The following is a 24,376-nucleotide window of genomic DNA, read 5'->3' as shown; positions in this document are numbered from 1 at the left end:
ACCACACTTATGGACCACTAACCGCCACTATGTAGGGATGTTAAAGGTAGCGACGCCAGTGAGAATAACACTCAAGCTAGGTGCAGTACTCCCGAGAGTGAGACAATATCCCCTTTCCAGAGAAGCAGAGGCGTGAATTCAGGAAACCTTGCAGGGGCTCTTACAGCGTGGGATTATAGGGCCCTCCACCTCAGCTTGCAACATCGCTATCTATCCGATCAAAAAGGAAACAGGGGGTAGTTGGAGGATGATCCAGGACTTGTGCCCCCTTAATGATATTGTACAGAAAGAGTTCTCTCTTGTACCTAACTCAGCCTTCATCCAATACAGCATCCCAAAACAGGCCATCCATTTCACTGTGGTGGACTTGAAAGACGCATTCTTTTCAGTGCAACTTGACCCTGCATCATAGTAACTAACCTCATCTACCCTGCTTGCCCAAGTATCTAGAATAGAATCTACATGAAGATCTCTGGAACATTCAGGTGCCCAGTATGATCATTCAATACGTAGATGACCCAATGGTCTGCAGCGACAGTGAGCACAGCTATCGAAGGGACTCCATTGTACTACTCTAGTTAGTAGCACTAGAAGGGGTACAAGGTAGATAAGAAAAAGCTTCAGTACTGGTTACCAGAGGTGCTCTACTTGGGGAAGCTCATCTATAAAGATCAAAAGAGAATACTACCAGATAGAGTTGCCATAGTTTGTGTGCTTCCAAGTCCATAACTGTGAAAGAAATGCAAACATTTTTAGGACTGTGCAACTACTACAGGGCCTGATCTTAGACTATGGAGCATACACAATACCACTCCTGCAAGGCTTTCAAAGAGGCACAAAAGGAGGGCACAACAATCCAGTGGACAGCAGAAATGATGGCTAGCTTCAACGATCTGAAAAATGTAATCTCCACCACTCCAGTTCTAGCCACCACAGACGATACCCAGGAGTTCTACCTGTTTTCCCACTCAAATGGAATGCTCATAACTGCAGTGCTCACACAAAAAAATTCCAAGGGGCACAATCCTTTGGCGTATTACAGCGGCACGCTCGACTCTGCAATGACAGTTCACTTGCGAACATGTCCTTGCCGCCACTACTGAAAAGAGTTCCACAATTGTGATGGGGTACTCAGTGACATATGTTGAGCACTCACTATTTGCAATACTAGAGAGATCAAAATCCATCCTGACTACCCAGAGGCCATCTGCATACTAAATAATCTCGTCAACCCCCCCACCACATCCATGTGGTGCGATGCAGGACAATAAACCCAGCAACGTTCTTTACAGAGTCATGCACTGGTTAGGACATGCAACAGCATGACTGTGCGACATATGAAGGAGAAGGGGATGACATTCCCAAAGACAGTGCTTTAGAAGAAGTGGAAGTATTTTTCATTGATGGGTCAGCATCCATTGACCAAGGGACAGGTGAAAAGCATGTTGGGGCAGCGGTAAAGCGATTAGTGGAGGGAGAATACGAGACACTTCTCATGAGATTACCCAGACACTATTCTGCAGAGGCAGCTGAGCTTTTAGCACTGTTAGAAGCCCTGGGAGCTTCAAACGGGTGTTGTGTTACCATCTATTCGGACTCTGCGTACGTCACCACAACGGTGCATGCAGGTCTATCCCGGTGGAGAAGGGGATTTAGAAGGGCAGATGGTTCCCCAGTACAGCATGCAGATCTACTAAGCACATTGATTTCGGCCCTCGCAGAACCTTCTGTAGTAGCAGTCATTAAAGGAGTTAGCTCACACCCAAAACACAGACGAAATATCACTGGGTAGCGCCGCCGCGGCAGCCAAGAAAGCAGCATACCTTCCAATCCACATGGGTGCGGAATATGTCCTAACTACATCTGTAATGCGCCAGACAGCCAACGCATCCACAGCCCTCCCTATAGCACACATTATTGAATTGCAGCACAGGGCACCTATAGATGAACAGGACCTATGGCTTAAACAGGGATCCATCCAAGCACCCACAGACCTCCTCTGGCAACAACAGGGAAAGTTGTGATGCCCGTCAAGCTACTGTACAGTGCCTTTGAACAATTACATTTCCCATCCCACAGCTCTAAGCAACACATTGCTGCCAATCTTCAGGAAGACTGGTGTATCCCAAATTTACAATAACACCTGACACAAATGGTGGTCCAATATACCACGTGTCAAGTGTTCAGCAGAGGAATGATGCCGAGAACACTACGAGGAACCTTACTCCGCCCTGAAGGCCCTTTCTGTGAGCTGTACATTGACTACACAGGCATGGAAGAATGGGGCACAATACCCGATTGTGGTGGTGTGTCCAATCTCTCGGTGGGTGGGTGGGTGGGTGGGTGGGTGGAGGCAGGCCAATGTGCCCACCCTGACGACAAGTGTGCTGCACAATTCCTTGGAAGGGAGGTTTTCCCCAGGTGTGGAGTGTGCTATGTCCTAACGAAACTCATTTTTTTCAATTAACTATTCAAAGAAGGGACAATCCTGCTAGGGATCAAAAACAAAATGCGCTCAATTTACCACCCACAAGTGAATGGGATGGTAGAAAAAAATAAACGGCTTACTCAAAAGCAGACTTACTAAACTATGCAACACCCTCAAGAGTGGATATATGTCAGAAGGTTTGTCCGCAAATGAAACACACCCAGATTCTATGGACCGTATTAAGTGGTGTTTCCCACCCCTCTTGCAGTGAAAGTAAAGGGGCTAAGGTTTTGGATACACCTCTCAGATGTTCGCAAAGCCCCAAAAAATGCTACACAAGGCACCCCAACTGAGAACAACAATACTACCTCAACTAAAGGAGCTCAACGCCAACCATATATGTGCATGTGAAATGAAAATCTGAACATGCATTGCTGCTAGAGCATGAGCTGCATTAAATAAAATATCCATTTCTCTCTCATCCTCCCCATATCCTCAACCCCTTTTTTACCTACCCTGTTCATTCCCTTTCCGCAGGTGCAACACTTATGGAGACAACACCGTTGAGAGCCTCTTCAAATGTAGATAGGAGTACAATTAGTTTCACCAGAGCATACAGTTACAATTGTGGATGCATTTCACAGCGATTTTACTTACGGTCCAAATGTTTGCATTGGGGTTTTATTGGGGGGAACAACTTATCTGGGCTGACCATAAAAGAGTAGGGGGGGGATAAATGGACATGGAAGTGGATCTGGAATGGAAGTTTATAGAACAGTAAGATGAAAGCAGTCCTGGATGATAGTACACAATGTAACTATAATGCCACCAGATGCTCCAAACGCCAACCATACACCCTCCCTAGTGGTTAAATCCCAAATGTCTACCTCTTTTCCTGACACAACCAAAGATTTTTCTTCCCCTCACTTCACCCCGAATGAAAGCACACCTGTAGTGAATATAGAACAACCCAATGTGGTAACAAATCACACAATGTATAATACCACCAATGCCACCTGTAGCAACTCCCAATCCGCTCTATGTAACAGCTTAATGTTTAAACTTCTAAAACCATGCCTACAATGATCTGTATGTGATACTAGTATCTCTCAAAAAACAATATTGGTGGGGAGAAGGATCCAATTGAGCAGTAATAGAAGGAAAAGACAAATATGCCAATGTAAATATGACACCTATCATGGAATAGGGTTTGATGCAGTGGAAGACCTCCGCCATCCTGAGCGCTGGAACAGCTGGTACTCCGATAGGAAGGTGAACAACTAATGGGAGTTGATACTTTTGCTCCTTAATACTTCATGCCTCCAGGAGCCCAAAGTCTTAGTACCACAAGAAGTGCCCATGTTAAAAACACAATGTCTAATTCATCTTGCACTATGTAGGATCAAAGGCACATTTCAGGCAAACTGCGTACACCAAGAGCTCATCAATCCAGACCCACGAAAATGCAAGACAAGCTAGAGAAACCCAAAGTGCTTCATGGAACCGCACCTCCACATTAGAGGAAAATGATATGTCAACAACGAATGGCAAGAAGCAATGTATATGTACAGGGCAGAATGACAGTTGGGGGATTTGAAGAAATACATCCACTCATCGTACAAAGCAGTAAGCAAGTGTGGGCCAAGCACATCACGAAACAAACATAGGTCACAGCCCTCGAGAGGCCCATGAAAATATGCCCTCCAGAATCACACAAGCTGTGCTTTTTCAGCAAAGGGACAAAAACCAGATGTAACAGAACTGTCATGATCCCAGATCTTAAGAAGGGAACAGGTGCTATAATGGAATATTATTGAATGTGTGGTTCAAAAGCATACTTGCACCTCCCACCTTCTTGGAGGGGCTATTGTTCGCTAGCAACGTTACACTCAGCCCTGTTGGTTGTACCCAAAAAGCGCCTAAAGGGGGGGGGTGCCATGCTCGAAGATCCCATCGCACCACCCACCAAAGAACCTCCACTGGCTGAACCTTTACCAACAATTCCCTACCCTCCCCCGAAACAAAACACAAAGGGCGAGCTGCACTGACAAAAAAAGATCATCAAATTACCTATCCAAATATTCATCTGATATGCTTGCACAAATAGCAGACGAATACAAACTTTACAACTCTGCAGAGACATTTTTAGCATCCTTAGTATCCAGCATCCAGATAAGGGCCAACGCCAAATGGCTCCAGATCATTAGATGGGAATTGATTCAGCTGGCAAACGACACCGAAGAAGGGTTCAATGTCATCAAGGTGGAAGGGCCCTAAGACTAATGACAATGCATAACCGGTATATCCTTGACCTATTGACAGTGATGGAGGGTGGTGTGTGCAAAAAGATTGTGAGTTCATGTTGCACCTTTGTACTTTCTGACAAAGCCAGATAAAGCCTGGTGAAGCAGCTCGCTCCTCTTTTGTATGTTATATTGCTTAATATGGTGATCGCCGTATTTGGAAGCGCCTAGGGGTGTGGGCTAGGCTAATTTCCTTCTCAACATTACCCCCCTGTGTTACTTCTACAGTAATTAATTCTCACCCTCACCCATATTTTTGTTCATTTGCGCGCCTCTCCGATTCATCCCACACTGTATGATTGGTTGTAAGATGATATCTAGATAGATTACCAAGGTTGCAAAACGCTATTGGTAGCTACCACGATTGGGTGTCCTGGTGGTTTGTCCATTGTTTTATGTATCTTGGGAAGGAGATAGAAGTGGGAGTATTTGAGTAGTCTTGTGAAAGAAATGTGCGTGTCTTTTCGTTGATCCACTCATTCTCTATTGCCATATCTAGGATGATGCTGAAGTTATCAATGATTTGTCGCATTGGATTAATATGTAATGGTTGGTATATACTAGTGTCATGGAGTTGTCTTAAGCATTCTTCTTCATAATCCTCCGCATTAAGAATTACTAGTGCACCGCCCTTGTCGGAGGACTATGTTTTCATCTTCATAAAGATTCCTGATAATTGAAACCTCTCTTGAGCTCGGGTTCTTGAATTTAGGTGTTTTATATGATAGCTTTTTAAGTCTCTCAGGAGTGTTTTGTGGAACACATCAATCCCGCCAGTCAGAGACGCCACGATTTCTCTCCAAAATGAAGCGATCATGTGATCAGACACACACACACACACACACTTCAATAAATCAAGACTGCAAGGTACTGGGGAACATGCTTAGGTTTATGACCACCCTGCCAAGATCTACCCCTCAAAGATGCAGACTGGAAGGTGATGCAGAGCGCGGATAGGTCTCGGACCTCCCACCACCCAGGACAGCACTCCACCCACAGGCACAACTGGACTTTGCACTAAAGCTCAAGATTCAGCAATCACGTGAGAAGACCATCAGCACCATGAGGTTGTGTAAATGGCAGAGATGAGCTGTACAAATCCTACATAACACATTCTCTAATTTCACATCACACTTTGAACTCTCTCTCCAAATCTCCAACCCCACTTCCACAGTGCATTAATAAGACCGCCACCAAGACATTCGACCCCTGTCAATCGACCCCTGTCAATCCATGGAGAGGAGCTTTCAAGTTTCTTACCTGCGGGCTTTCCCGTAGTTTGTGGTATCATTGGCTTGCTCTCTGTACCTAGCAATGTCACCCTGACAGATCATGCACCTCTGAGCACTGATTAGTGCAAACTTCACCTGTCAAAAAAAAGAAGATCTTCATTAACATGATCTCGCCGTCTCTCCACCGCCAGGCTTCAGCTGCCCCATAAAAAATAAAAATCATAGTTTTGCACAGACCACTATGGATTCCTCTGCTATATCAGGAGTACCCATGCCGCCAGGCTCCACCCCCACTAAGGAAAAGGGTGACAAGTGGCTCATACTGTTTTGCGCAAAGGTTTGCTGCGAATAGCAGTGCCGTCCATGTATTCTTCCAACTTGAACTGATAGGTCAACTGCAGCTTCTGGAGCAGGCCGTCGAAGAAGGCAGTGCCCTGTGGTGAAAGAGAAAGAAGAGAAGGTGAAAACTCAATGTCAAAGTAGAACATGTATGAGAAGATCAACCATATGAATTTGTAAAGTAAACCTATGAAACGAAAAGAGAAAGACAAGAGGGAGCACAACCCGAAACAAACAGAAAAAAAGCAACGCTAGCACCACAAAAAACAAACTGGGGAAGTAATGGGGCACCCATCAAGTCTAACCAAAAAAGCCGGAGTAAAAGGCTGGGGAGAAAATATGGGGAGGTTGGCCGTATTTATTGACCCATCAAAGAAACGGGAGTCATTCTGCTCAACAATACAACACAGACAGGCCCAACCTCCTCCTGAACAAAGAATATGGGATTGGGAAGCACCATTTCATTGTTAGGACAGTTTTTCTGAAGTCTAACTAAGGGCTTAGTAAAGCCATTCAACTGAGGCAGTACAAGACTCCACTTTTAGTATAAGGCTGTACCACCCGAGTTCAGGGTAGCATAGCCAGAGCAGCCAGGCTTACCTTAGGAGGGAGAGAGGGCTGTAGAATCAGCACAAGTGAAATTGTAATACAAATGGTCCAAAGAAACACTAAAACACTATGTATTGTAAAAAAAAAAATGGTTTATCTAAATACAAGTAGGCCAAGGTACATCTTGGGGGAAATAAGTAGTATCACATTGTATGTAACCAGAATTATAAAAACACAACACTATGCTTGAAGGTCAACAGACCAAAGCATATAACCTTATTTGGAACACCTAACAGTAGTTCTAGGGAAGTCAAAACCAATAGTTACTTTTAGATTACTTTCAGTAATACCAGGGTAATCAACCCCATCAATTGAACGGGGCGCTCAGCAGGAAATCACACAATAATATCAACTGGACAATATACTTTTCTGATATAGTTGAACTGGATAATCCCTCCAGCCCTTTAAGGCGAGTAGCAATACCCAGGAGATGGATGGGGATGCAGATTTTATTCATACATCAACAATCGAAACACTCAGGTAGTTTGGCAAAAGTTAGACTTTTATTTTCAATGATCTAAAATAGGGAGTACAACGAACATCAACGCACTTGCTCGATCCTCAAACTCTCCGCATTTAAAAAAAGATGGGTTCTTGTACCCAAAATTAGTCATCAATGATGTTTAACCTGCGTTACTACCAACGTCATCCCGCGTGGCAAACTACAAAACCTATGCGCAGTAATGATTGGCTCTCAGTGAGTATCTAAGTATACTTTCTATAACAGCATGAGTCAGTCAATGAAAGTGATAGGGTACTTAACATCAGGTGGGGCAACCAAGTACTCCCCTCAAAATGGCCACTATGAACATCACTAAATGTACGACGTCCCATTGGCTGCTTACACTATAGGACCCTTAATTACGCTGTACTCTATAATTGGTTGACTTCTAACCTCCGTCGGTACTTTCCACCTACGTCTAGCAGCAGGCAGGCTGAACATGCAGGTGCTGATGAGCTCGCCTTAGCACCAGCTTCCCACCAATTAGCATATCAATCCATCACCTCAATGGTCAAGTGTCAATTAGGGCTTTGAAATGTGTCCTTGAGCGTGTTCTTAGCTCTGAGAAATTTAGGGAGTGAAGGTACAGTCTGCCCTTGTGCATAGGTGTGACCACCTCGTTCGGCCAGCTTCATCCTTCCACGTGACTAGAGACCATGAAATCGAGCTTCTGGTGCATTTAAAATACTAATTCTTAATAGACCTCTGACGTCTTTTGTTTTTTTCCATGTCTTCAGAACAAGAGTTCTGTTCTTTCACACGATTTGTATCCAATGTCAGTTTGCTCCGGTTTGATAAGACCTTGGCTTCTTGGCTCATCCAACTCTGCCTTCTGAGATTCATTAAGTTAATTCAACTGCTTTTTAACTGCGAGACACTTGAAGTGAGGCCTTCTTGTTACTGTTCAGCACTGCCGCAATGTGTAGTGGAAACATCCATCCTTTATTTGTTCGATTACATATATGTATATATTGGCGCTTTCCGCAATCTATTCACTATAAAGCATAAGGCTAGCTTCACTATTACTTTGCTGCTTGCGTTTCTTGCTTCTGAACACATGTAAAATGACTTGATATCTTCAGTTCTGTGGCATAAGCTTCTTCACCTTGATCCCAAGATGTCACTTATCCTTGATACTTTCTTGATGCCTTATAGAATGTCTGCATTCTCTGGTCTCTGCATCTCTTCTATACAAGTCAGCTCGACTCAGTGTGACGTCACCATTCATCTTTGCCGTTTATCTGCTCGGTTTCTTCAGGAGTTTAATTTAAATGACTGTCATACTTCTTCGTATGCAGGTATGGCTTCCTCAGCGGGAATCGTGTCTCCCAGATTCTCTTAGGTATTGGTAATCTCACCGGTACTGCACAGAGTCCATACTCTGCCCTTTGTCGATTCAACTGCTCCGTGTATGTCTCATATTTCGGTGTAAAGTCTATAGGCGATACAGTTGAAGTGATTGAGGTGGGGGTACTTGGCTCCTCCTCTACATAGTGATACAGATTCCAGGAACAGTATAAACCTACAACACTAATTCAGGATAACAGTTACTTTAGGGGAGTTGGACCTTGGGGTGTAATATTCAATTAAAGTTGCTTTTCAGTTCACAGACTAAGGGAAGCAACAACTAACTTATTTCAGCATAACACAGTTATACTCCAGGTAAGTAAAACCTATACGCTTTTTATAGGATCTATAAGCAACTTAAAAGGCAGGTATAAACCTAAGATTTTTTGTGTCCGTCTAAAACAGACCAGGGAAAGCAAAACCCAATGTTACACTTTATGAATGACTCAAGGTTATTCTAGGTAGGTAAAACCCATTCTGGACAGTCTAACAAGCAAGTCAACGGAAGCAAGACCTAGTTGGGGACACTCATACATTTATTATAACAGGAATAGTTAAGTGAAACCAACGGCATTACCTTTGGCGAAGAGGCACAACCAAGCCACAGGTGAGTAAAATAACCTTTTATCTACTTTTCAAAACGGCAGAATATTTATAAGGTAAGTAATAACTTTTGTAACTGTTCACTCTCAGAGTTACAATTACCAACCAACTCTTTAGCAAGTAAGTAACTTTTAAACACGTATTCTCTTTTCTAAGAAAAAGGCAAAATCCTTTAAAATTAATTCCCTTATTCTTTGAGCAAGAGTGTTCTCAGTGGCAGAAAGAGGGTCACTAGGGTCTAGAGTCCAACAGGCAGTTTCAGGATAGGTCATTAAGTAGCAAAAGTCAGGGTTCCTAAGGAAGACTGTTCAAACAGGTGAGTATTGTACTTTTAGAGTTAGTTGAGAGTCCAGGGGCTTCACAGAAGACCCCATAGGAGGATTCCAGCAGGGGCTTGGGTGCAATGGACTAGAGGACTCCCAATCACAGAAAACAACCCACAGCTACACAGGAATCACAAGAGACTTAAGCTAAATAAATACCCAAGCCAGCACAGTACCTTAGGACAGAAGAAGATTTTGCAGCAGGAGGACTTCAGGATGCAGCCAAAAACCTGGTCGGTGGATTCCTTGTTGTGGTGACTGAAAACACGACCTTGGGAGGGACTTTGCAGCAGGGATCGACAGGGACGGCTCTAGGTAAGGTTTTCCCTGTGGCAGGATGCGGCTCTGTGGATTTTGTTGGGATGGAAATGAGTCTATCCCACCACCCTAGGCAATTACACATAAGTCGAAACCCATATGAGGCAATCTAACCTACAAGTGGGGCCCGTGTATGCCTCCAGACACCACATAAAGACCTTGCAGCGCATAGAAATTAATGCTTAATACTAGAAATGCCCACACTTCGTGACACCATTTTGTAACAGGCCCCAGATGAGACAGGCCGCAGACCCATGCTCTCGAGTTCCCTGTTCACATAGCCCAATTTCTACGCAAGCATACTGGCTCTGCTTGAGCCTTGTTCCAAAGTAAGTCCATTTCCCTCTCGTCCCTTCAATGTTGTGAATATTTAGTATCGCCTCCAGGAATGTTCCTGACAATGAGCGTGAGACAATACCAGGCCCTGCGCTGTGCCCATTCATCTCCTCCAGCCAGCCACCGGGCCTCTAGCCCCCACCCAGCCTGACTGGTGCTGGTCACACACCACCAGCCCGACCCCCATGCCATCTACTCTCTGATAAGAATCCGACCCCCCGGTCCTAACCTTTATAAACTGCCCACTACAGATCTGGTGAGGGGGCTTTTCTGACTTGATTCATGTCTCTGGAGATCCAGCAGGATGCCCACGAAGTTTCTGCGAGATTCACAATTCGGGAGACCGTGAACCGCACAATGGCTCGAGGTCCCAGGTATTGGGGTATTACTGCCCCGCAAGGTCGCAGCATGGCGTGAGATGGCTCACAATGCAGGTCTTCTTGAGTCTAGTGTGTCTCACCAGGCTCTGGGTGGGGGTCATCATTTTCAGAGTCCCCAGTTTGATTGGAAGGAAGGGCTACAGCAGGCTCTGGTTCCACGACAGGTTCTCCGGTCGCTGGAAATCGTTTCAGCCGCAAATCGTTTCAGCTGCAAATTCATCTTCCTCTTCGGTTTTGGTTACAATGGCTGACTATCTCTTCAGCTTCCAGGTTCGAACTCTTATGCAGAAACCCAGCCAATCAAACAGCCTTGCAACATTTAAACTTGGTGGGTTGGCAGTCCTTTCAGGACAGGCAGCCTTCCAGTTTGAACTGGAATCTTGCATTCAGGCTGGAAGACAAAAGGCTGCAGAGTTTTGGACTCTCGCTTCCTGCCTTCACAGACACAACAGGACTGCTGCCGAAGATAAAAATCGCACAAAGGAATTTCCCATCCTGGATGTCAGGGGAAGGAACAAGCAAGGACACAGAACACTAAAATGGCAAAAAAACAAGACAGGGGCCCTTTTGGTAAAATGAGTACCCATGATACAGATATCAGGTAATGTCCCCACACATAATGTCCCTGGGAAAAGCCATTGGCGACATATATGGGGACGAGTTGCTCCTCTTTTTAAAAAAAAAATCAGGTGTTGCATGGGTGTCCCCTGCACGTTCAATGTAATAAGTCTCTGCAAAAAACAGCTACTTTTTGGTCAGGAGACATTTCTGCAGGGACATTATTACATGGAACCCCTTTATCAGGGCTGTGCAAACAGCCTGCAGTAAAGGTGCACCAAATTAATAAAAAGGTTTACTGTCACCAGCCTTTAAAGATAAGTTTGTCCTTGTAATATAAATGTTACATTTAAAATGAGAAAGGGGATACTCAGTTCCTCCCCAGCAGTCCACATAAGGTGGGGGAGGGGGTGCAGGTCTTACTTAATGAAATGTAAAAGGGATCTAAAGATCCTTTCTACCCTTGGGAACTATAGTTCTCACAAGGCAGAGAAAGTTAAAAGGGGAGCCCCTAGGACAACCCAGCAACAATAGGCACTTAGTGCCAAAAAGTTGTCAAAGAGGATAACCTTTAAAAGACACTATGGAGAGTCTTAAAAACGATACCAATAAAAAGAGTAAAAGGTTCTGTGAGTGTGGAAAAAGCTTACCACAGAGAGGTATAAGGAAAAATAAGCATCCAGTAAAATCAAAAAGTTCAGGGGTTGACACAGGTCAGGAAGATTTATCATTACTATGAAAATCTTACCCAACAGTTATCTCCAACAAATCAAGCAAAAGGGAAATGGAAATGCAAACGTAGAATTACCACACACAAGAGAGGCCACCACATTTGACTGGAGGATAACAGCAGATCACAAATCGGTACTGACCGGAGCAATGTGAAAAGCTCACATTAATTTAACCTTTACAAAGTCTGAAGGACTCCCAGTAAAACAAAGAATCGCCTTGAAAACACTAGCCTTGACTCATAAATGCCTGGACAACAAGGCCCCACCCTACCTCTCCACCCGTCTTGCTCTCCATACCTCCACACGACCCCACAGCCTCATCTTGGCCAGATTTAAACTCCAAAAAGCCGGAGGAGTGAGCTTCCCTTCCTAGCCTCGAAGCTCTGGAACTCGCTTCCTGTTCCCATCAGAACTGAGCCTTCTTTTCAAACCTTCAAGAATAAAACCAAATCCTGGCTCCTCACGCAGAACTCATGAAGCACTTCATACAAGGTCTGGCCTAACCCTAGGGTCGCTCTGCTTTCTTGTATATTTTGTCTATTTACCTGCTTACTTTATTGATTATGTCTATATATCTTGTATAGTTACCTGCTTATCTTTATTTCCTTTGTCTGTACATTGTTGTATTCATGACTCCTCTACGAGAATTCTGTTCCCCCGTATCCTCTTGTAAACTGGGGGAGCTTGAATTAATTTCTTGTCACTGACCCTTACTGTAATGTACTGTAACTGTGTAGGCAGGACTATGCGCCTGGATGCCATCAGGCCTGGCTGCGCTTTAGAAATAAACTAGATACAAATAAATAAGGACTACACTGGTTATCCTATATGAAAACCATCACCCAACAAATCAAAGAAATCCTGAGACACTACCTCAAGTAGTCACCTCCAAATAACAGAAGACATTTTATACGTTCTCCAACTGCTGAAGAAACATGCAAGGCTGTCCCAGTGTAACCAACCAAACAAGCAAGGCGATCACCTCCTCCAGTGAAACTAGCAAAACAAACCTTGAACAACCACCCAAGGGCACGCATCTAACCAGCCAAACCCACCCTGAAATGACAGGTACAAAATGTCTCCTGATCAATGCACATTCTGTCTCCAAGCTCCCTTTGGACATTTTTTACTTTCTCTCAAAAGAATACATTTTCTTTATACTCACAGAAACTTGGCTCTCCGATGATAAGTGTCTGGTTATCCAAGAGAGTATCCCATGGGTTTCATGGCCTGTGCTTATGACAACAATACATGAGGAGATGGTATAATGTTGATGCACAGAGACTCCATCAAAGTCTCAATACCCTCCATAGACATCATTCTATTGTATGATTTGATCGCTCCAACCTGCTCTATTTCACCCACAGTTGCACTAAGTGTTGCCTTAATCTACAGACATCCCATCTACAGCCCACACTTTGATAACAAACTTGCTGACACCCTGGCCGCAGACTGCTAACTAGTAACTATACTTTAAGAATTCAACATCTGGCTCGAGAAAGACAAGGTTATGACCAAGTCACTCGGAGGGCACTTTGCCACATTAAACCTCAGATGGTTAAGGGTCCCACCCACATATTCGGATGCAGTCTGGATGGCATTTTCTATAACGAAAATATCTCCCCTGCTGAAACCACTTATCTATCTCTTTCACAGTATTAACTGCAACAACGCCTTGCACAATCTTCAAAAGAATCATTGACCAGGAACAGACATGAAGAGGAATACACATCACCATACTACTAGACAGAGGAGAATAAACCAAACCTAACACCGCACAAATGGATCAACAACCAGGCTGGAAGGCGGAACTCCACAACTGGATTATTTCTGCATTAGACTGCATTGCCCCCATTAAATCTTTCAAAAAGTCTCACAAAGGAAACAAGCTAAAAGGTTCAACCCCAGACAAAATTACTCATACAAGGAAAATGGAAAACTGAAGAAAATCTGGAGGAAAAACAATGCACACACTAGTAAATTCCACTACAATCAACAGTTATGTCTTTACAGGGCTGAAATAGTCAAAGCAAAGAAAGCATGCTAAGATTCTCCAAGAATTCACAAACCTAACAGCCTGGAAATCAACCCCTACAAAAGAGATCAGCTTGACTATGAACGAAGCTCCTTCCAACATGCCACCAATGAGACTAAACCAACACCTCCCACTACCTCTTCTCTATCATCTTTCTGCCTTCTGTCTGCAGAGGACCTACAAGCTACCAATGACTCATGCAACCCATTAGGGTCTCGTAAGGATCCATGCCCCCTGTGGCGGGTCAGATGCATGAGACAGACCAGAGTTTTCCATATTTAACAAGTATTTATTAGCAATGAAGAGAAACAACATCACTTTCCCTAATCTAAATGCTTCCTTAGCTTTATCTAAAACTAGGGTGCTTGTCGTCTGTGTCAAAGTCCAAAGTAAATGCCTGTCCTCTGTCCAAAAACGAACCTATACCGACCCTGCCATTAATAGAAAATTAGAGACCAGGAGAATGACTCCCTTCTACTGGGACAGAAACAGCTTTCCAATAAATGTTCTTTCTTAGAATAAAACCTTCAAATTGTGTTTTGATTATTTCTTGTATTAAGTCCAAGTTCTACTAAAGACTTTTTCATGTTCTTTCCTTGTTACTCCTTACTTTCTTGAAGGTATTGACCCCTGTTATCCTCTTGTATTCTGCCTTTCTCAAATAACAGTCTCTCCATTCCTTGTACTTTTTGCTCCACTTCTATGGGATCACTTCTTGGGACTTTCTGCTCATCTTCTCACTGGGATCTGTGTATTGTACCCAGTGGTCAACTTGACTTTGTCCAGGGAATGGGACAATCCTGAACATAGTGGGAATGGTCCTGCAGGGATTCTCACTCTTCTTATGGTTTTCGATACTACTGGGATGAGTATGTTGAGTCCGGTAAGTATTCTCACTCTTCTTAGTACAACATTTTGGGGCTAGCCATCCACTATAGCCAGCCCTCTCCTAGGGTCTCCAACTCTCCCCATTACCTTCCTGGTTTAGGGTAATGCGTCACCGGGTTAGCGTTCCTCTCTGGCACTTACTTTGTTTCCCACAGCATAGATCTCGTGCTTGCTGTCATTCTCCTTCTAATTTCGCTTCAGCATATTTCACCTATGTCGGGATTGGCACAGAGAGTGTTTCTCGTGTTATCCTCTTCTTGGCCAACGTTCATCAGGGTGTCTCTTGGCTTCCCTTCGTTCTTGGGTACCGCTCAGGATACCCCTGTGGAAATGGTATGGTAATGTTTATTTGTATAGCGCCTATACACAGCCAAGTGTTTCAAAGCACTCAAGGAGGGTGGGTACACAGGGAAAAAACAACAGTCGCTCGGAGCCCTTGACTTTCTGAGATGATAACGGTCTGCAGAGGCAGATTAGGTGAATATGATACATTTAACAGTTTAGATACAGCAAATAGGCCTGACAGCGATTCTGCGTTTTTTTCAAGTGCACATTAAGGGGTGAAGACAAGGGAGAACAGACAGAACCATCTTCAGGCAGGGCTGTATACAGATCGTGCAAGTGCGGGAAGGGCAGGCGACCAAGTGTACCCAGTCGGTAGAGACTGGTGAAGTGTGGAGAGAGAAGCTCTCAAGGTTTTTTATAAGTGCATTGGGGGTGCAGGGCCCTGAGGGAAGGACGGACAGGGATGTCTGGGACCTGTGCGATTCTGAGGTACACCAGGTAGCCAGTCAGTAAGCTGTGTAGAGAGGAGGGAGAGAAGGAAGGGCAGAGAGCTAGGTTAGCAGGGTAGGGTGAGAGAGAAGGAAGAGAAAAGGAAGGTCTTGAGGAGTTTCCAGAACTTAAGAATATCAGGCTCAAGACGGAGAGTGGCAGGTTCCAGAGAGAGGCACCTGCTGAGGAAAGGGATCTCCCTCCAAATCTCTGCTCCCTCCAAATCTCTGAGAACCGGCTCACTCGCAGAAGGTTGGAGGAAGATAAGCGGAGGGCTCAAGAGGGACAGTATTTAGGAAGGCAACGTTGAAGGTTAGTGGGTCTCGGGCCCCAGAAAGCCTTGTGGACAATGCAGGGGGTCTTGAATTTGATCCTTGCAGCCACGGGGAGCCAGTGAACAGATTTCAGCACCCGAGAGATGCGGTTCCTGGGCATGAGGCCAAGGATAAGTCTTGCGGTCCTGTTCTGGATGAGTTGCAGAGGGCACAGGACAGGGAAGTTGAGGATGAGGCTGTTGCAGTAGTGCAGCCTAGAGAGAACCAGGGCTCTGGAGACAGTGAGCCACTGGGGGAAAGTGAAAAAAAGGTAGAGTGCCTCTGAGAAGGTGTAGTTGATAGTTAGACTTTTTTGAGATGTCAGCAATGTGAGAGGCGAAGGAGATGGTGGAGGCCTCACAAGTGGGGGTAGGTGCGGCTCTGAGGGAGGCCAGCCAGAGTGAGAGGGGGAAAGCGGGAGCAGGGGTCCTAATGCGAACAATCTCAGTTTTACTGGCATTGAGACAAAGGTTGTTTGCAGCACACCATGACTGAATAGCAGACAGTCCGGTATGAGTGAACAGGATGAGGCGGCTGAGGGTAGCTTGAAGGATAGTTGCGTGTCATCCGCATAACACTGGAAATTAGAGGTGAAAATCACAGGTGCCAAGGTTGCCATGAAGACGCTGAAGAACCAGGGGGATAGGTTAGAACCCTGGGGAATGCTGCAGGTTGAGAGGGTGATAGTCGAGCGAAAGGCACCAAGTTCAACCTGGGATGGGCAGTCGGAGAGAAAAGGGGTTAACCAAGCCAGAGCCAGACCAGTGATTCCCAAGGTGTCACAAAGCTGTCAATCAGGATGTTGTGGTTAACCTTGTCAAAGACGGAGGAAAGATCAAGGAGAATGAGGACAGAGGGAGTGTTGGTGTCAAGATTTGAGAGCAGGTCTTCACCGGTGTTCAGAAGAGAAGTTTCTGTGCCTCTAGATGCTCTAAAGTCAACGGATGGTCGTGGAAACAACTGATTGATTCCGTGTGGAGGTTTAGCTGAGAGATAGCCAGCTTCTCCAGGAGTTTGTCCAGGAAAGGAGCTGAGATCGGGCGGTATTTTGATGAAATGGAAGGGTCAGCAGAGGGTTTCTTGAGAAGAATGTGCACAAGGGAGTGCTTGAGAGCAGTTGGGAAAACTTCAATGGAAAAAGAGAGGTTGCAAAAGTCAGCCAAGGTTGGTGCAAGGGAGTCAATGTTGTCCTTGATGGTTTTGGAAGGGCGAGGGCCAACTTGCTTGGATGAGGCCTTCATAGACTGGACACGTCTGGCGACCTCATCAGGTGTGATGGCAGAGAGAGAGAAGAGTCGAAGTGGCGCCAAGGGAGGCACAGGTGCTGGTGTATGCTGTGGTATGGGGGAAGAGAGGAAGGGATGTCTTGGGTTTTTGTGGTGAAGTGTGCTGCCAGAGCCAAGCAGAGGTGGATATTATCGGTACGGAGAGAGATTCTCTCTTCTCTCGGTCTTGTGTGGGAACCTGAGGGTATTCTCCAGAATAGATCCAGGGAATCCCTTATTCAGGTGGCCAGGAAAGAACCAGCCCTCTCTTATCCCAACCCCAGGAGTAAACAAATGGAGAAGGATCACCTGGGTAGGGCAACCAGAGGTTGCGCTCATGGGAATACTCCAGGTGAGGAGCTGTATTATACCGAAGAAAGGGATGAGGAAGACTAGGTCCTTGTGGCTTTGATAAGTTATACCAATTCGACCTCCCTTCCACCTAAAGAATCTCCCTTATCTGAATCCCCTTCGGACCCAAACCCTGTTACATCCAGAAACTACAACTCCCAGAATCCCTGTTTCCCAGTGGTTTTCTCCCCGAATACTCCCAGTCACTCTCCTTCACATCCCTTTGATTGTTATTTCCCATACTTCCAATCTACTCAGACAAAACACTACCATTCCCACAATTCCCATTTGTCATTTTAAGATAATAATTCTGATCACTCCTGTTTGTCTAACAAACCCTAGCAATCTCACTGTTCTGAATTTACCAAACCCCCTAGGACGAAGAATATCATTCCTCATGGCGACCCCCATACCCCTTTTCCAACACAAACATTTTCTCCCGACACGAAAGACAACGGACTAACACTGAAGCCATTTACCTGGCATGTCCCAACCAAAGAGGCAGACAAAGTCAAGCAATTGATCAGAGCCACACACAATGACAGCCCTTTTCTTTGGCCACAAGGATAAAAGGTGGAGCGCGAGAGCACAGTACGAGAAAGGCAGACTGCACAACGACTCAGTATCCAAATACAGCTGTTCAAGAGGAGGAGAAAGGCGGCGAGAATCGAGAGGGTGACGAGGAGAGATGCGACCTTGCCCTTTCCAACCCAGACCGGCGAAGCCTCCCTGAAAGGAATCATAAAACCGCAAACAATAGCCAACGTATGTTGCAGCAGATGTCAATGGTACACGGAGCATGGCTATGCTTATAAGCAGGAACAAGAGGGACGCCTGCTACCGTGGTACAGTCCTTGACTCAATATACAAGAAAAGCCAAGTGGAGAACTGATAAGAGACCAAACTGCATTGAGCAATTGAAGAAAAGTACAAAGAACTGTTTATGCGAGAGGGGAAAACCAGCTGCAGAGGAGTCAGGCACCACGTGGGTGCTCACTCAAGAAACTCTAGGCGATCACCCTATTGTTGAAATTACAGTTACAAGAAGGCTTTGGGAATGGGGCGAGAAAGGGGTCAAAGTGGTCATACAGGAGTCTAGCAAAATCAGCTGTACAGTCGCAAGTCTTTGACTGGCAAGAGATTGTAAAGCTAAGGGAAGTGAATCCCACATTGTAAGAAAGTAGAAGAAATTGTGCGATTGGTAAAAGTTGGCAAGAGTGAACCCGACAGAGGGATGCCAATGGAAAGGGGCGAAGCCTAAAGTGTCAATGAACAGTGTGTTGACAAAGGTGAACCTGACAGAAGGATGTCCACAGTGAACTGTTTAACGAGACATTAATATTTGCGAATGCCAAGGTGAAAACATCTTTGCAAAAGCCAGAGTGAACCCGACCAAGGGAGGCAAACATTCCAGAAAGGATCTGAGCCCAGAAGAGGGGGATACAGGGGTGAGAAGAAATCACCCCAACGACACGTGAATGCAACCGAAAAATCATTTTGAATATAAACCAGAGTGAACCCGACGGCAAGGAGGCTGATATTCGAGAGGAGTCTGAGCCCCGAAGAGTGGGAACCAGAGGTGAAGAATCATCATCTCAAGTGCAATCCGAGAAGGAACTTTTTGCTTGTTATTTTGAAACTATCGGGCCTAGAAAGCAAGAAAAATACCCTCCGAAGGTCCTGATATGCTCAAAATGTGGGGAAGGGAGACCCCCCGGCTAACACTTCCTGACTATCATTTGTGAACACTTCTGTCTTTCTTGTGAAGCTTATCCCACACTCTTTTTGTATTTAGCGTACTGATTGACAATAGGTTTTTCTTAGTATAGGCCCTTTTATTTTGACAAGGCGCCCTTATGTCTGCTTTGATGGTCGTAGCTTGCTCCCATCTTAGATTTAGGTTAAGATTAGGCATTTTTCCAACCCACATATATAGTTTAATAAACACCATTGAACTGTGATCACTTGTGTCTGTCTATTCTTGATACCATGCCTTCCTTACAGTCTCCAGCAACCAGCTCTTGGTTTCCCTTTGTTGTCGGGTACCGCTCGGGATACCCTTGCGTAGATGGTATCGGCACAGAGGTTTTCTCTCTCTGCTTGATCTCCGACTAACACCTCTTACGGGTGAATCCCTCCTGTGACACTTGATCGCCTTGCATCCTCTCGGTAGGCTTCGTCTGTTAATGTGTTCTCCTCAAACCTGTTCCTTTGGGCTCCTTGGCTCTCCAGAGTTCCTTGCTCCCCGTTCTCTAGAGCCAGTTTGAAACTCCCGGGTCTCTCGCAATTGTTTTGCTCCTCCCACTTTTATTTCATTCAACTGAGTCTTCCCAAGTTTCCAGCTATAGTTCTTTCTTTGTGTTAGTGGCATGCTCAGCCTGACTCCATTGGGTTTCTTCTACCCAGTATCAGGCAGCTCTTTATCCTCCCCTTGGTGTCTTTTCGCCTCAGTATCAAGCAGATTTTTATCTTTGTCAGCGGTGTTCCAGTAACAGATGTAGGAGCATTCTGGTTTTATAGCAATGGCTTTATTGGATTCTTGAGTGAGGTGGAAAGGGAGTTAATCGTAGGGAGTCTCTCTCCCTGTGAGATCCCGCATTCCACCACCAATAGGGGGAATATCACATAGCAAGCTCACCTTGCTAGTCTCACAAGGAAAGATTCCCCCTTGGGAGAAGTAACCCAATCCCTCGATTCGTCAACCCCCCAATCTTTAAATACATCATGAAATCTCCAGACTTAAACGTTCATCTTCTTATCCCTCCTCAATGACTCCATCAGCATCAGAGGAGTCCCAGCTCAGTTGAAATCTCTATACATCAGACTTCTGCTTAAAAAGACCAAGGCTGGCCCATATGGCGCAGCCAGCTATCGCCTTATCCCAAGCACCCCTTTCAACAGGAAACTTCTGGAAAAGTTCATATATGGTCAACTCCGGGATTTCATTGAAACAAACCACCTCCTGGATGAGGCACAGCACATATTTTGACCTTCCAGGAGTACAGAATAGGCTCTATGCTCCATCTGCGATACACTTAAAACAATGCAGATGAATACTCAGTCTGCTCATCCTGCAGGATATCTCAGACGCCTTTGATACCATTAGCCACTGGCTCCTCCTAAAAAACTGGAAGATATTGGTATTAAAGAAACAGTCGTACACAGGATCACTTCCTTCCTCGTGGGTAGAACAGAAACCACTATCTTATGCCCCTACACTTCCTGGCCTCATCCCCTTCAACCTATGGAGTACGCCAAGGATCTCAGACTCCGATCTGGAATCTCCTGCAACTAAGTGGATGACACACAAAGCTACACATTTGAGAACCACCAAACACCCAAAACATAAAAAATTGCCTTGCACAGGTAGACAGAAAACAGACAAACTCAATCCTAGCAAACAGATTTGATTTGATGCTCAGCAATCCTACAGGTTCCAACTCCACCACAATCTCTTGGCCCGACAAGGTGGGCCCTGGCCCAATCCGGTCGACCACAGCAAGGAACCTTGGAACTGCAATGGACAACACCTTCACTCTTGATCCACAGATATCAGAAGGGTGCTCATGAAAAAAAGAAATAGTTAAAAAGAACACAAGTTACTTATCTTACCTGGTAACGTTCTTTCGATGGGACGTCCCTCCGACGTATTCCACATCTTTGACAGTAATTACCACAGCTGTGCTGCTTCAGAGAACTTTTTCAGCGGAGGCATCCTGCGTCGATGACGTCGATACGCTGTCCCTCGAGGGCCTCAGTCGATGGTCGAAGTCATCGGATGTTATATCTAGGACGCACAACGTCTGTAGCCTCAGTTGTAGTTTTTTTCCCCTAGAACCTGCCAGTATGACTACAGAAAACCTTGCGGAAACGTAAGCTGCAATCGCTTGAGAAATTCTGTAGCGGGGCAGGTAGGGAGGGTACGATGTGGAATACGTCGGCGGAACATCCCATCGAAAGAACGTTACCAGGTAAGATAAGTAACTTGTTCTTCGAAGGGATTGTGTCCTCCGACGTATTTCACATCTTTGACAGACTCCCAAAGCAGTACCAACGTATGGAGGTGGGAAAAGAATTTACAAATGCATAAATCTAGAATGCCCAATCAAATTGCAGAATAGAGGACTGCCTTACCAAAGGCGAAATCATGGATAGAGTCCAAGGAATAATGTTTCACAAAAGTATGGACAGAGGCCCATGAAGCTGCTTCTTAAATATTGCGAATTGGAACACCCCTCTGTAGTGCAGTGGAGGCAGCCATACCCCTAGTAGAATGAGCTCGTAAGCCTACTGGAGGGTCCTTACCTGCCAAACAGTAACACTCAGAGATCGTCAAAATGATCCATCTAGATAAGGTTTGCTTGGAAACAGCTTGACCTAAACGCCTTCCAGCGTATCCAACAAAGAGCTGATCGTCCACTCTGACCCGGGACATCCGTGAGATATAGAAACTTAAAGCTCTCCTAGGATCCAATCTATGGAGCCTCTCCTCTTCCTTACCAGGATGCGGAGGAGAATAAAACGGCTGGAAGAATTACCTTCTGGTTCAAATGAAATTCCGACGCAACCTTCGGAAGAAAAGAATGACGAACCCCAAGGACAACCCTGTCCTTATGGAACACTGTGAAAGCTGGCTTGGCAGAAAGTGCCTGCAACTCACTCACTCACTCACTCTGCGTGCGGAAGTAACCGCAACGAAAAATACAGTTTTAAAGGACAATAGTCGCAACGGACAAGAATGTAAGGGCTCATTAGGAACTTTAAAACCAGATTCAAAGCCCATCCCGGCACCTGGAAAGGCGACGGTGGAAACACATTAGTTAGCCCTTTTAGAAACTGAGATATCAAAGAGATTTTAAAATAAGAGCATTCCTCAGACGAGCGCTTAAATATGGACAGCGGCACCAGGTAACCTTTAATGGTACCCACTTGCAGGCCCTTGTAGGCTAAAGAAAGCAGAAAAGACAAAACCAAAGGAATGGAACATTGGAAAGGATCCACATTCTGTACTTTGCACCAGTCGCAGAACTTTCTCCAACGGCAACGGTACAGAGATTTCGTTGCTGGCCTTCTGGCCGAAAGCAACACCTCCATCACGTCTTCGGGGAGGTCCCAATCCTTATACCTCAACCTTTCAGATACCAATCGTGAAGGCTGAGGGACTTGACCTCTGGATGGAGAACCCGACCCCCCCTCCCGTGAGAGCAGATCATCTCGGTAGGGAAGACAGTGTGGAGGGCAGATGTACATGTCGAGAAGGTCCGGGTACCACGCTCTCCTGGCCCATGCCGGAGCAATGAGGATCATCCGGGAATCAAACCTGCGTAACCTCCTCAACACCTGCGGAATGACAGGGACTGGAGGAAACGCATGCAGCACTGGGAAGGACCACTCCAATACGAACGCATCCCCCAAGGCTCCTATTGGAAGAAATTCCCGCAAGCAGAATTTTTCACACTTCCAGTTGACACCCGTGGCGAATAGATCCACTTGCGGGGTTCCCCAACGGGCGAAAATCTCCAACAGAACTTCCTGAACCAGTTCCCACTCGTAAGAGATCGTGCTCTGCCTGCTCAGAGCGTCTGCCGCTGCCCATTCGTCTCCGGTCAGATGAACTGCCGAGATCGACATTTCCTGTTGAATGGCCCAGATCCAGAGCTGCATCGCCTCCCTGCACAACTGGAGTGACCCTGCCCCCCCCCTTTTTGTTGAGGTAGTCCATGGCCACTGCATTGTCCGTCATAATCAAGACATTCTTCCCCCGCACAGATGGCAGAAAAGCCTTCAGGGCTAGCCTGACAGCCCGCAGCTCTAACAGATTAATGTGGAGCCTGGACTCCGACGGAGACCAACGGCCACTGGCCGTCAACTCGTTGGCATGAGCTCCCCACCACGTGAGGGATGCGTCCGTCACGATCGTCAACTCCGGCCACGGTCGCCAAAACAGAGCCCCTTTCACAGATTTCCTTCGACGGCCCACCACAGAAGGTCCTGGGCAACGAGGGCGGAATCTGAGTGGGATCCGACATCCTGCCAGAGAACTGTGACCACTGCATCTTGAGCGCCCACTGCAGAGATCTCATCCACAGCCTGGCCTCTGGCACCAGTAAAATGCAGGATGCCATGAGACCGAGCAATCTCAAGAACTCGAATGCCGGGAGACTCTAGGCCCGTTGAAACCTGTCCACCATCTGCAGAATGTGATGAGCCCTCACCTGGGGAGGCGAACACTGCCCCAGGGATGTGTCGAGCACTGCTCCGATGTACTGGAGCCGCTGGGTAGGTGTCACATGAGACTTATTTAAGTTGAGGGAGAAGCCCAGCTCGTGAAGGGAGTGGCAGGTGACGTACAGATGATCCAGGCCTTGTCCAGATAGGTGTAGACGTGAATCCCCCCCTTTCCTGAGATGCGCTGCCACCACCACCATCAGCTTGGTGAAGACCCTCGTGGGCGGAGGTCAATCCGAACGGCAGGACCCGAAACTGAAAATGCAAGTCGCCAACCGCGAACCTCAGGTACTTCCTGTGCTTGGGATGAATCAGCACATGAAAGTAAGCATCCTTGAGGTCGAGAGACACGAACCAATCCTGAAGTTGAAGGGCCTGGAGCACTTGAGAAAGAGTAACCATCTTTAACTTGTCCTTCCTGAGGAGCTTGTTCAAACCACGCAAGTCCATGATGGGTCTCAATCCTCCGTCTTTTTTCGGGATCAAAAAATATGTGGAATACCATCCCTTGT

General features: G+C 45.9%; 1 protein-coding gene across 2 annotated transcripts in view; it reads right to left on the bottom strand.

Annotated features, from left to right (window-relative positions):
• The window catches only part of SMG6 (SMG6 nonsense mediated mRNA decay factor), a 1,575,243-nt gene that overhangs the window by 1,369,734 nt on the left and 181,133 nt on the right, over positions 1-24,376 (bottom strand). For both annotated transcript variants that reach the window (XM_069615353.1, XM_069615354.1), the window contains 2 exons: positions 6,287-6,397; positions 5,992-6,098 (listed from right to left, as the gene is read on the bottom strand). In XM_069615353.1, the coding sequence (XP_069471454.1) occupies positions 5,992-6,098; positions 6,287-6,397 (218 nt within the window). The remainder of the gene's footprint in view (positions 1-5,991; positions 6,099-6,286; positions 6,398-24,376) is intronic.

Source organism: Ambystoma mexicanum, chromosome 9 (genome assembly GCF_040938575.1).
Source record: "Ambystoma mexicanum isolate Mex_15411 chromosome 9, UKY_AmexF1_1, whole genome shotgun sequence".
Lineage (NCBI taxonomy): Eukaryota > Metazoa > Chordata > Amphibia > Caudata > Ambystomatidae > Ambystoma > Ambystoma mexicanum.
Note: the sequence above shows the minus strand (reverse complement) of the source record. Positions and strands in the feature narration are given on the sequence as shown.